This window comes from Athene cunicularia, assembly GCF_003259725.1.
Source record: "Athene cunicularia isolate RWA chromosome 4 unlocalized genomic scaffold, athCun1 chr4_part1, whole genome shotgun sequence".
Taxonomy (NCBI): domain Eukaryota; kingdom Metazoa; phylum Chordata; class Aves; order Strigiformes; family Strigidae; genus Athene; species Athene cunicularia.
The window spans coordinates 31,891,593-31,904,251 of NW_020799098.1; the positions used below are offsets into that span (position 1 = coordinate 31,891,593).

The window sequence follows — 12,659 nt, forward strand, 5'->3', positions numbered from 1 at the left end:
AGAACTCCAGAGGGGCAGAAACTGGCACATCTTTGTACTGTGTTTCCTTGCTCTAGGCTGCTTTCTGTATAGTCAACAGCTGATGTTTGAAATACTAATTACATAAAAATTCAGCTTCAGAATCTAATAAGTTATTAGTTCAAAATAAATGTATCTGGATGTTGCTTATGAAATCTGTAGTGTCATGTCTCTAACGTTCAGTCTTGATTCACCAATATCTTACTCCAGTTTTCCAGCAGTGAAATTCTACCAAAGGTGATAGAATTAAGAGGACTCAAAACTGTCATAGTAAACTGGTAAAATTAGCAGTAAACTTTAGCACTTACATAGCTTTTCAGCATGCTTTATAAAAAAGTGAGTTCCATTACCCCATTTGATAGATAATATAAGAAAACATGGTTAGTCTTATGACTGATGAGGTCATTCAGTAAGCCAGTGAAAGGAATGGGAATAGAATTCAGGTCTCCTTAATTCTAATTTAGTGTTTATTTAGTACATAACATGAAAACTCCAAGATTAATTTACTAATTTTCTTTAAAATATGCACATTTTACTGTGAAGCAAGTAGCAAAAGCCTATGTCCATTCATTTTTCCATAGATTCATTTAAATCAGATGAGCCACATAGATTTATGCCAGTTGTCCTTAAGTTTTATTTTTACATTTTACCCTTGAGCAATGTCCTTCTCTTCTTTCTTATCTTAGTGTAAGCTTTTCTTTCCATTCAGTCGTCATTACAGAGCCTCTCTCCCATAACACTCAGAGCAATGAACCAGAACTGTCTGTCTACAACTACGATATACCAGTACAGACAAAAGGAGAGAACACTTTCAAGGCATTTTATATTGCTCTCTTGGTACCTGTGATGGACTGCTTGACAATTGCACTTTCTTCCTCTGTTTTACAACAAAGAAAGTGTCATCAAACAAACAAAAATACATATTTACATTTATTGACTGGCTATTAAAGAACGTTTTACATCACTGACTGAGAACCTTTGAGGTATCTGATTTCTTGATAGCTGCTTGTCCAAACAGATTCAAGCAGGCCTTTGCAAACTAATGTCTGCAAACTGCTGTATAAAATCAAGAAGATAAAGCGTAGAGCATGCCTTACTTAAATGCCTACCTTTAATCTTTGCTGGTCTTCAGTGTAGTGTAGAGTTATGTGTAAATTGAAGAAAAGAGTAGGTGGTATTAAAAATACTTTGTAGCCCTCCTAACTAGATGTAGTAGCAGTAGCAAATTCTTGGTTCTGAAGACTTAAATTTGCTCTTGGATCAAAAGGTGGGAAAATACCTTTTTGGTTTGTGCTTTTTTTTTTTTTTCCCCATGAATGGATTGGAAGTTGGAAGGGCAACGTTTCAGCTGGTAAACGTTGAGAGTTTTACTGGTTCTTTGTAGTATGTGATTTGGTTCCAAAGACAATTTACTTAAGTCTTTCTTTTGTATTGTCTTTATATACCAGTCTGTGATATTGTGGAAATCTCTGTGGTTGGTTATTTTTTCTTTTCTGTGTGAGAATAGGAGACCTGATAGTCTGGAAAGTGCTCCTCTTTCAGGACAACTGACTTTTAGGGAGGAGTATTGTATGATCAAAGGTTTGGAGGGGCATTTGGACATTTAGACAGATCCAAGAGAAATATAGCTGGGATTTCATATCTCATCTATTTAAGAGGACAGAAAGTCCCTCCTGAGTATTCTTTCAGGACAGAATTAATTTAGAACTTTTTGTGCTGTAAATATTAGTAGAAGATGCTAGTTTTTTACTTTGGGTGTGTTGGAAGTGCTGATGTTAAATATGTTCACTAATTATAATCACATGAATGATACAGTGTTTTGAGTTTTAATTGTACAGGTTTTTCAGTAAAAAAAGTTCAGATTACTATTTACGTAGTTTGTCACATATTCAGTTAAGTCAGATTTTAAAAGATATTTGAACATCCAAAGATGTGGCTGTTTTTAGAAAAACTTTTGCACCTGAGTTGGACTGAAATCAAGGAGACAGCCCGCAACTTTTGAAAATCCCAGCTGATAGACATCTTTACTCTCAGGCATCTAAATACTTTTTTTTTTTTTTTTTTTTTTTTTTTTTTTTTTTTTTTACTCTTTTGAAATGGTCTAATATTGTGGACTGACTTAACACTTTTGGTTTTGGAGGATAGACAAAATCAATTGGTTAGAAATCAGGAACCAGTTTTGCTAGTTCAGCCTCGAAGATCATTAGAGCTAAGGACTTTTGGCAGAGCTGCAAGTCATTGTTTTCAGTTCTCACTGAACTATAAAATGCTTCTCTTTCTTGGTACTATGGTCATTCTGCAAGGTTATCTCTTTACCCAAGAGCTAGAAAAGCAGAAGTACAGTTTATGGTACCAAAGATGGATACTGAATGATTTGGATATTGAATTCAGCTCTAAATTAAGTTTTGCCTTAATCACTCCTGAAGAGAAAAGGAAGTGCCATTCCACACTGATTAACTTTTGACATGTAACAAAAATGAAAAGCTTAGAATGTATTCCTTACAGATATTCTGAATGTAGAAGAAGAGATAGTACAAATGTATCTAACAGGCTTTAAAATTATTTAACAAAATTTTCACAATCATTTAGTAAGAGTTTCAATATAAATTTCAAGTGATGATTATGAAAATGTGCATGTAAAGACAACTGAAAAACCCAAACCTATGCTTTCTTAAGTAACAGGAGGCCACGTTTTCAATTAATATAGGACATGCAGTTACAAAGCACATATTAAAGAACTGTATTCAAAAGGTACATATCATGAGGGAGCACTACAAGTGTTCTCAGAGTAAATGTTTTCATACTGTTAGAATGTTGTCATGAATTACTGGTGGGGTTTTCAGAAAGAAAATCAAATAAATAATTTATATTAGCTTCTAAGAATCTAGCCAGCTTCTGTTCAATGATCTATTTTCCACTGACTGCAGTTGTTGTCACGACCCAGACTGGAAGCTCAGAGAATTGCAACGGTTCTGTGATCTCCTTGGGTTAAATTAAAGGTGAAACAACACCAAATGACTGGTTAAAATGTGTTGGAGTGCTAGAGAACGATTGTGCTGTGCTTTAACTTAATTTAAACTTGGAAAAGGATAATAAACAATGTGGTCTCTTATAAATCTATAAGAAAGAAAAGAAAAAGAAAGGAGAGAAGGAGAGTCAAAGAAATCTGGATCACCACCCCTGGATCCAGCATTGTCTCGGGTCCGGTAATCCTGCGTGGTGGGTTGCAGGCACAGGAAAGTTTCTGTTGCCCTTTTAAGTTCATTTTACCAGCTGATTAGCATACTAGACGAGGAGGGGCAGGTATTCCACAAATTCATTTCTATGAGAGATAAAGGTGGAGCATGGGTTCCAGTTGGTGGTCATTGCCCAGCTTTTGTTTTTCCTCTGTTCCCAGAGATCTTATCAGGCATCCCAGAAATTATCACCTCTTGCCAGTTCTTGCACAGTAGAGTCACAGAGGGTTTAGTGGTACTTGTGCTTGAGGGAAAACGACCTGGTTTCACTTGGTCCATGTCTCCCCCTTTATCTAAGGAGTTTGTCAGTGCAACTGCAAGGGAGTGGGGGGGTGCATCCTTCAATACACTCCTGCTTCCTTGGGTGGCATTCCTTAGACTAATCCAAAGGCCACACAGATTGTCCTTGAGGTTTTCTGTGTCGATGAATGTTTGAGGCATTTTTTCCTTCAGTTCCTTACAGTTGTTTGATTATTTGCCCTACTTAATTTATTTCTGCTCAAATACAACAATAACCAAACCCAAACAAAAACCCCAGCCCCATAGATCAGTATTTTAGACAAATAACTCACTGACCAGGTTGAATACAGTCACATGCACACAAGTATGAATATGAATATGCATATGTACATGTACAAGAATTCTCCTTTAGATTTAATATTTTCAAGTTTAGAACGTGAAGACAAGGTGAAACTAATATCGCATAACTTTTTTTTTTTTGTCTTCAGGTGTGATATCTTACACAGAATATTTATTCCTCTTATGTATTTTAACAAGTAAGTATTTTTTGAAAAATGCCAAAACTTACAAATTTCTATGTTCTGAATATACTGCTGTACATTACAATACTTTTTTTTTTTCCTGCCCTCTCCTGTATATCCCAATATGGAAAAAAAATGTATTATGCATTTCTATGTCCATTTCAACCTCTCCTGTCCTACTGGAATCTTTATCGTCTTTGAAATTCCTACAGGGTTTCTAGCTAAATTTACTGAAGTTCATAAAGGATACTGAGTACGGGGAGAAGAGGAAGATATACATTATTATTGGCTTGTTTCACCTATTAGTGCATAATGGGTGATATCAATGACACAATGATAAAATACAAAATCTGTCAAACTAAAGTAAATGTTTATTTCAGTTAGAAAACACTGACCAAAGTGAATACTTATTCTTCTACCACCCATAAAACCAAAGTAGAAGAACTTAGAGTAAACTAAGACTGATACAGACTTTGTTTTAGTATTTTAAGAGGTACTTTTTGGGAAGAAGCAAAGTATTTTACTTGTCTTTCATTTGAATGTTAATAAAACACTTCTGTTGAATTCATTAGGGGTTTTTTTCAGACATGATCTGAGTCTTATTATGAATCAAAGTAGGAACTTGACCCAGAACCCTTACAGTCCCTAACTGCTTAATCAATGGATATTCTTCCATCATTGCTTTGTTATCCAGACTAACTTCTGACCATAATTCATCCATATTGGAAATCATTGAATATAACCAAAATGTTGCCTAAAGGCTTCACTGACAGTTACCTTCAAAGTCCCCATGTTCTGGAAATAATTTAAAATTCTAACCTGATTTCAAAGTTCAATGACTAAGCATGTAAACAAGAAAATTCTGTGTCATTTTCAACACATCATTTGTTTTGACTAGAAGTTGCATACAGTACCTTTTCTGAAAAACTTTTTAAAGTGTCTTAGAACAGTGTTTTCATAGAAAATTTATTTTCTACTAATTTGTGTTTTGTGACATAAAATGGACTCTAGTTATAAAGTAACACTCAACAACCCAACCAGCCATTACTGTGAGATATTTTTCTTGGATATTTCATGTTCTATTTCTGCTGTCTGTTTCCTCTAATCTATGAATTTGTGAGCATACCTTCTTTTTTCGTAACATGGATAATAATTGTTTTACAGATACTGTGATTTGCATTTACTGTGTCCACAAATGTACTAATTTAAATTAGTTGAGGATATGGCTTTTATAAACAGAAACTAAATAATTTCTTAGAGTTTTATATTTGCTTTCTTTCAAAGCAAATAGATAATTGAATGGGGTTTTTTTTTTGGCAGAGCCACATGCAGGTTTTAGAATTGCTTTCAACATGTTTGATACTGATGGCAATGAGATGGTGGACAAAAAGGAATTCCTAGTGGTACGTATATTTTCAGTCTGAATATTTGATGTAGTATTGAAATTTTTTTTTTTTTGGTCTGGTTTGAGACTCATGATGTCAGTAATCCTGAGAACATGAGCTATTCTTCACTGAATGTGATTGGGTTTTTGCCTTATTAAATGTAAATAATGTAAGTTGTAAATAGTAGCTCCCTGTTACAGTGTGTATTGTGTATAATTTTTGAAGCTTAGTTCCAGGTTTTTTTCTGGATCATTTAAATTGCTACTATATTCACAGATGCTAGGTTAATAAAGTAATATTGCTGTACCAATGGTCAGCAGAATTATTTAATTGCCATAATGATGGAGGGACTTGCAAAAGAATCTTTTCCTGGGAGATTCCTTCACTTTGTTGTTCATTCTGCTTATAATCCCAGGTGACCTGAAAATATTAACTATATAATGTGACACTATCATCTGTTTTGGACAAGATTTGTAGTGGAATAAAGCCTATTGTACATATATCTGTACATATCATACATATATCTGGTTCAGTCCATGAAATCCATATGTGAAGCAATTTTCTAAGATGGGGTTCAGTGATTTCTTTTTAAGGACAATATTCCTGGTAGCAGAATTGAACTGAATAATTTTCATGTGCTTTGGAACAGTTGGCAGGACATCTAGAACTTGGCAGTAGCTTTGTTGCATCCAAGGTTTTGTTACATTACAAGTCTGAATTACAACATTTTTCGAACCAGAGCTTTACTTAGTTTATTGCTTGGAAAAGCAGTTCTGTAAATTATTCTTACAAATTATTTAAGCAGACAGTTGAGTTTTCTTCTGGTTAAAAATTTAAACAGTTCTAACAGGCCCAGACTTTAAAAGAAAAATTAGCTTATTTCACTTGTCCTTGAGATTTGTGCATTAAGAAGAATTTGGCACTCGAAAGAAAATCTTCAAAAAATCTTAATCATCCACTGCATTTTGATTTTTATCACGATAAATCGGACAATTGCACTTAAAATTCAAATACTTAATAAGTTTTCATGTGATAGGATTCACTTAGTACAGGAGAATAATGTTTGCACTGACTATAAAATTAAAAAGCCTTGGAACAAGAGGGCTATGTCAGATTTATGTTTCTTTCATTTATTTTCTGATTTTAAAAGAAATGGGAGGAATAATTAATGCTATTCTGAGCAAATATCAGTGATGAAGTAAAAAATGGATCCTTTTGTTTTTTTTTAAATCATGAAATGCAGCAGATTGCCCACTCTTCATTAGGTCTTCTGATTTTTCAATTACTACATGGCTTTACATTAACAAACTGAACAATATACATCAGAGTTTTATAAACTGGTAATGTCCATACACAGCAGATGTCTAGGATTACACTGAAACACTATTATGGAACATAGTTTTTGACATTTCTTTAGAAATTAACATCTAAAATTTTGTGGTTAGTGATTTAGACAAGCTTTCTGAAGACAAGGCTGTTAATTTCTACTGAACAAGTACGGGTGATTAATAGAATAAGAAATATTTATAAGAAATTAAGCAGGTGTTTGTAAAAAAAAAAAAATTTGCAGAAGACATCAATTCTTATCTTTGTACTTTTTTGTGCAGTTGAGTTTATAAATACTGTAAATACATATGAAAAAAAGCCCACTGCCTTGCTGAAGAAGGTGGAACAAAATATAAAGAATGAAACAGACATATGGAATAGATTTAAGTGTAAGACCACAATTTATTTAAAAAGAAGACACTCTTAATTGCCTGTGTGTTGTTTCTTAATTGTTTTCAAGTCAAGTTATAAGACTTGATTCAGATAAGCTATGCTAACCTAAAGAAAATGGAAACGTGAAAAAATCTGTCCACAACACACTGAACTTCCCTCAGTTCTCCTTTTCAAGAAAGTGAGATCTGAGATCTGGGGGCTTGTTTTCTGGTGGCATGGCTTAAGCAGAACAGGTCTCATTTATTTTGTAAGCTGAATCCACTTGCAGATTGTGGTATGCTGATAGATAATTTTTTATATTCTAGTATTAAATGTACACATCCTTATATTTGCTAATTCCTAATTACCATCTCCTCCAGTCAGGGGAAGAAGCCAGCCAAGATTGGATTAATTGGTCAAAGGAAAAATAGAGGAAGAAGGGGAAAGAAAAAAATAAAAGGCAAAAAAGAGTCTTTCATGATTCAATAAAACAGAATGTGGTAGAATAGACAGACAACTTCTTTTAAAAAAGAAGTCTTCCATTACAACAGCTAAGTGAGAGGAAATTGAAGCAGGAGGCTTTGTCTTTCAGCAATTGATGCTGAAAATGAAATCAAATAAGTATATGAGGCAGGAAGCAAGTTCAACATTTAACTATGAATATTGCATCTTTCCATCTTTCTTTTTAACTATACTTTTTTTAGTCCTCTTCATATCCTGCTTTTTTATTTGTTCTTTGTCATGGTCCTTGATAAAAATTTCTCCTTCTTTTTCTGTTACCAGACTTGGTGGATAGAAGAAAGAAAGAAGAATTTTCAAATATTAAATATACTGTTCTCCACCTTTTATAAATTAACTGACACTAACTCTGCGTGATTAGTGTGTCAGTGACCCTTCAAAAATTATATCAAAGCCTGTAAGTCAGAATCTTAGATCTAAAGTCATAAGGACTAAAATAGGTAGGTAGATGTATAGTGTCTGTGTAAATAAAAGTACATATGAAAATAAGAGTTTAGTGATGCTGCAGCTGTGGTAGACCTGGCCCCAGAACATACATTTTGTATCTGTACTCGCCTTGCCTGGGTATGCATCATCTCCTGTGTGCCTGGAAGAGGAGACTGTAAGCACTGCCATTTGAACAATACTCAGCATTTGCAAAATACTCCTCCATTGATTACAGTCAGCTGTCATAAAATTGGGTTTATAGTTAATGCTATTCAGTTTTGGAAATAAAGAGACTTTGAAGGGATTGGTGTAGGGATCGCATGTTATGTGATTCTTGAAGAGTGTGCAGTGAAGAGTTGAAAAATACTTAATTTTTCTGATAACAGCTTTAGTGCTTTTGTAAACTAATTCCATGGTGTTTGTGCTTTCCTCTTTGCTTATGTCATAGGGGTGAGGTCAAGGAACAGAAGGATTGGGTTGCCTTGTTACAGGAGATCTTGGTTTTGCTGCTTTTAGCAGTCAATCTCATTATCCTGTTTCAAACAAGGTTCCTATGAAAGTGCTCCTAGATCCTTTTTGCATTCACTGTTCTACTTGCTGGTATCCTATAGCCCTCCTTCTGAACAAAAGATCCATTTCTACAAGTTTAGCAAGTGCTTTAATGGTGAATGCAACAGAATCCTCTCCCTTTGCCTCTGTGGTAGGGCAAACACATTGAAGGATGCATTGCTTTTTACTGATCTTTTTTGGTTCTTCAATTATTGCTACTCTTCTCTCCTACTTCATGTCTTGTCACTTCACTTTACACAAGGTATTTTCCTTGTACTTCTCTCTCTTCATTTACCTTTCTTCTTTCCACATTTTTGGGTTGCAATCTGTGTAATATTCTAGGCCATCCAGCTAAATGTCCTATCATGACTCTTTTCTTGTCAGCATAGCTTACAGTAATTTGTGCCTGTAGGTTTGCAAAAAATCAGAAAAAAGCATTCCAAGGACTGTAAATTGATCCCATAGTCAAAAATTGATAAGGTGACACACACAGTATTCCGGTCTGTATTTGCCTTAAAAACAATTCCAGAACACAGTAGTCAATTCTGGAAATTCATAGAATGTTACTTATAAAGGCATTTGCTATTTAATCACTCAACACTGTATTAATTTATTTCAGTGTTGTCATACCCCTGTAGTAGAACTTGATCCCTTTGTCTTAGGCATCTGCCTTCTCTGAAATACAGTATTCTGACGTTAAATTCGGAAAATTTGCTTGCAAATTTGTCACACACACTTAATCTTTCACATTCCAAACTCTGTGTGCATGTTTTTACAATATCAGGTTTTTATCAGACTTCTGGTAGGTAAAATCGGGTCTTTGAAACAACTTCCACAATTGTGTTACAGACATGATGTTCAGTTCTGAAAATACCATATTCTAGATAGGACAAATTAATCAGCCACAGTGTTTATTCTTTTTCCAGCCCACTTTGAGATTAGCAGATGCTACAAGTGGCAGTAGAGCATTTTCATCTATAGTTTTTTAGAAGCTGAAGTTAACTGGTAGAAATACAGATATCATTATAGTTAACAGTGCTCTTTCTTGCTGTGAAGAATAAACACTGTGACACTTTTTTCTAATGGTTTGGGAATATTAATAAGTACTATAAATAAAAATACCTAAATAAAACAGTTTCTTACAAAGAAAGATAAGTACAGACTAGTTCTTATTCTAAAGATTTTATAATTTCAAAAAACAAATATGCTCAAGAATCTGTATGTTTTAAATCTTGTATTTGAGGTTTTCTCAGAAGTCATGTTTAAAGCTCTTAATGTAGAGAAGGTTGTGAAAGGGGTATTTTATAAGACCTGAAGGTATTCTTTGAACAGACTTGAAAAAAAAGGGTACTTGATAAATTACTCTTGAGTAGTAGTTTGTTGCTGCTGAAGGGGAATGTTTCACCCCCACCAGGTGTTTCCACTCCTCTCTTGTGCCAGCAGGAGTAAGAACTGATCTGGCTGAAAACTAACAATATGAAAAAAAGATTGATCCAGGTGACTACGTAGCCACACAGATACTAATTAGTACCCGACAAGAAAGGATGTGCCTAGAGGTGGTGAAAAAGGCTGGAACTCCCCCTTTTTGTGTAGGCTGGAATAGTTAAAATGTGGAGCCAAATAGGATGTTCTTAGTATCATGCTCCCAAATAGAATTCCTAGATTTACTTTATAGAAAAAATGTATCCTTTTTCCTTCCTGTGTGATGGTTAAGGTCACAGAAGGACCTTGAAAGCATGAATATGAACAGTAGAGTATCACCGAAACACTGATATTTTAGTAAAGAACTACATTTTAATACTGTTTTCAGTGTTCCTCATGATGAATTATTGTTATGCATGTGAAATGGCCTGAAAACTAAACAAGAACAAAATGGTTTGTATTCTAGCTGCAAGAGATTTTCAGGAAAAAAAATGAGAAGAGAGAAAGGAAAGGAGATGAAGAAAAACGTGCAATGCTGGTAAGTAAAATTAGAATATTTGCAGCTGGTATTTGTTTTCTTCAATGTGGGACAAAATTGTGTGTGTATATATTTCACTAATCACTTCCAGGTTTTTTTTTAAACAAATTCATGTAATTAAGAGTATGAATAACTTTTCTATATAGAAAAAAAGAAATATTTAGCCTAAACTGCAGTTAATGAAAACAAATTTAAGTGAGCTGTAGAAAGGAAAAATTAGTGTTTAAATACTGTATTACATATTAGCATTCATTCCATTTGGAGTCTGTAAATCTAGGAAAAAGTCAGTGGTAATGACCCTGTGTTACTGTCTTAAGCGTGAGAGATCTCAGTGGCAAGACCAAACTATACTCCTGCTGTCATAACTGACTGACTATATAGACATACAGGTCCTGATGCTTGTTATTAACATAGTAGTTTTCAAATAGCTTATGAAATGTTACAAGTTAACTTGGATTTTATATTCAAATTTAATTTTTTTTATTAAATACTGCTTATGACCACTTCAAAATGCTTTTAGTTGTTTATATTATCTGAATAGATTTTTGCATAATATTGAATACTCATTCTTATATAATGTCAAATTTTCATTTCTTATGTGGTTAAGAAAGATAAGTCAGACAAGTCTGTGATGGTTTGTCTGGAGGATGGCAGCAGTAGCAGGAACTTACTATATTGTTGGACAAGTAAAAATCAGGGATGAGTTTCAGTCAAGACCACAGTGGAAAAAGCGTGTTCATTTGCAGTTTGCATATTGCAAAAATTCCTTGTTATAAAAAATGTTTTGATGTATATGCAAAGCTTTTAATTGGGCCCATTATATTTTTGGGACCATAGATGCTTGATCTTTGTACCTGAAACTATAGGAAGTATGAATTTCAAGAAGTAATACTTTTTAAACCTTCCCTGAGCATAAAAAGGTATCTTTTTTTTCCACCCAGAGACACCTATTTTTCTCAACGTTTCAAAACTGTAGGTCAGTTGTTGAATCTCTCACACACTGTTTATTCTGAACAAAGGAAACTTACACCCAAAGAAAGAGCTTTTGGAAAAAGTAAAGTTTGCAAAATGGAACTTTTCTCTGAGAGTAATCTCTGCAATTCTGTACTTCTCTTTTGAAAATTTGAAGAATGAGATTGAAGACAAACCATTTTTTCTTCTGTCATTTAAAAAAAAAAGACAAAAAGATCTAATATATACAATAGATTTGCTTGTCTTAACCTATTCTATTGTATTTTTTTTTCCTCCTTTTGGCTTCATTCTGACATGTGATACTTGGTTTGGCCTGTTTTTGCTGTATGTCAGCGTCTTCAACTTTATGGATATCATACTCCTACTAACAGTGTATGTACTCTTAAATTATTTTCAATTTATGCAGTCTTCACCAGAAGAAATAGTATGCTATAGGAAAATTTACTATATTTATCTTTTTCATCAAGTACATTACTTCTGCTAATCAGTAAAAATGTGATGGATCTTACTTGCATAAAAGATTGTGCATGCATTCTGGCAAGCCTACCAGGAGGAAAGGTTGCTTTCTCTATTTATATAAAATGAAGGAAATAATATTTTTAAGGGAAAGGACAAAATATATCTTAAGAAATTATAGACTTGGTTTTTATGTGTGTAAATTAAATCATCCTGCATGAGTCATTTGATTCAGGTCTGTCTTGTCTCTGCGTATAATGTGAAGTAATAATTAGTCAAATGAATCCTCCACCTATTTCTTCCCCACTTTACACCAGCCCCCCACCCCCGCAAAAATAAGACCTTTCAGTGCTGAACTAGAATAGGGTTTTAGGGTTTTAGGGAAATAATCCCTGTGTTATGTAGGTGACAGTAAACTTAATCATTTTTGAGAAGGAGAGAGAAGCAGCAAAAGAGAGATCTTCTGGGTTTTTTTTAATGTCTTCGTCATGGCCTGATTAATTTTTGGATCACAACAGAAGTAAAACTGTTGTTAAAAAATACTGGTTTGGTATTAAAATAGAAGAATTAAATGTGTTTTCATATGATTATTGTGATATTCAGAGTGAGATTAGATACTAATGAAATTCCAGTTTAAAATCTTTCTTTATATAATTGTTCTCAGGAATGCACAGATTTA

The 12,659-nt window shown here is 33.8% G+C and overlaps 1 protein-coding gene across 1 annotated transcript in view; it reads left to right on the forward strand.

The window, feature by feature from the left end:
* MICU3 (mitochondrial calcium uptake family member 3) overlaps positions 1 to 12,659 on the forward strand; it is a 42,711-nt gene that overhangs the window by 5,681 nt on the left and 24,371 nt on the right. Inside the window, exons 4-7 of the mRNA XM_026846634.1 lie at positions 3,983 to 4,030; positions 5,336 to 5,418; positions 10,481 to 10,552; positions 11,858 to 11,896. Of these exons, the coding sequence (XP_026702435.1) occupies positions 3,983 to 4,030; positions 5,336 to 5,418; positions 10,481 to 10,552; positions 11,858 to 11,896 (242 nt within the window). The remainder of the gene's footprint in view (positions 1 to 3,982; positions 4,031 to 5,335; positions 5,419 to 10,480; positions 10,553 to 11,857; positions 11,897 to 12,659) is intronic.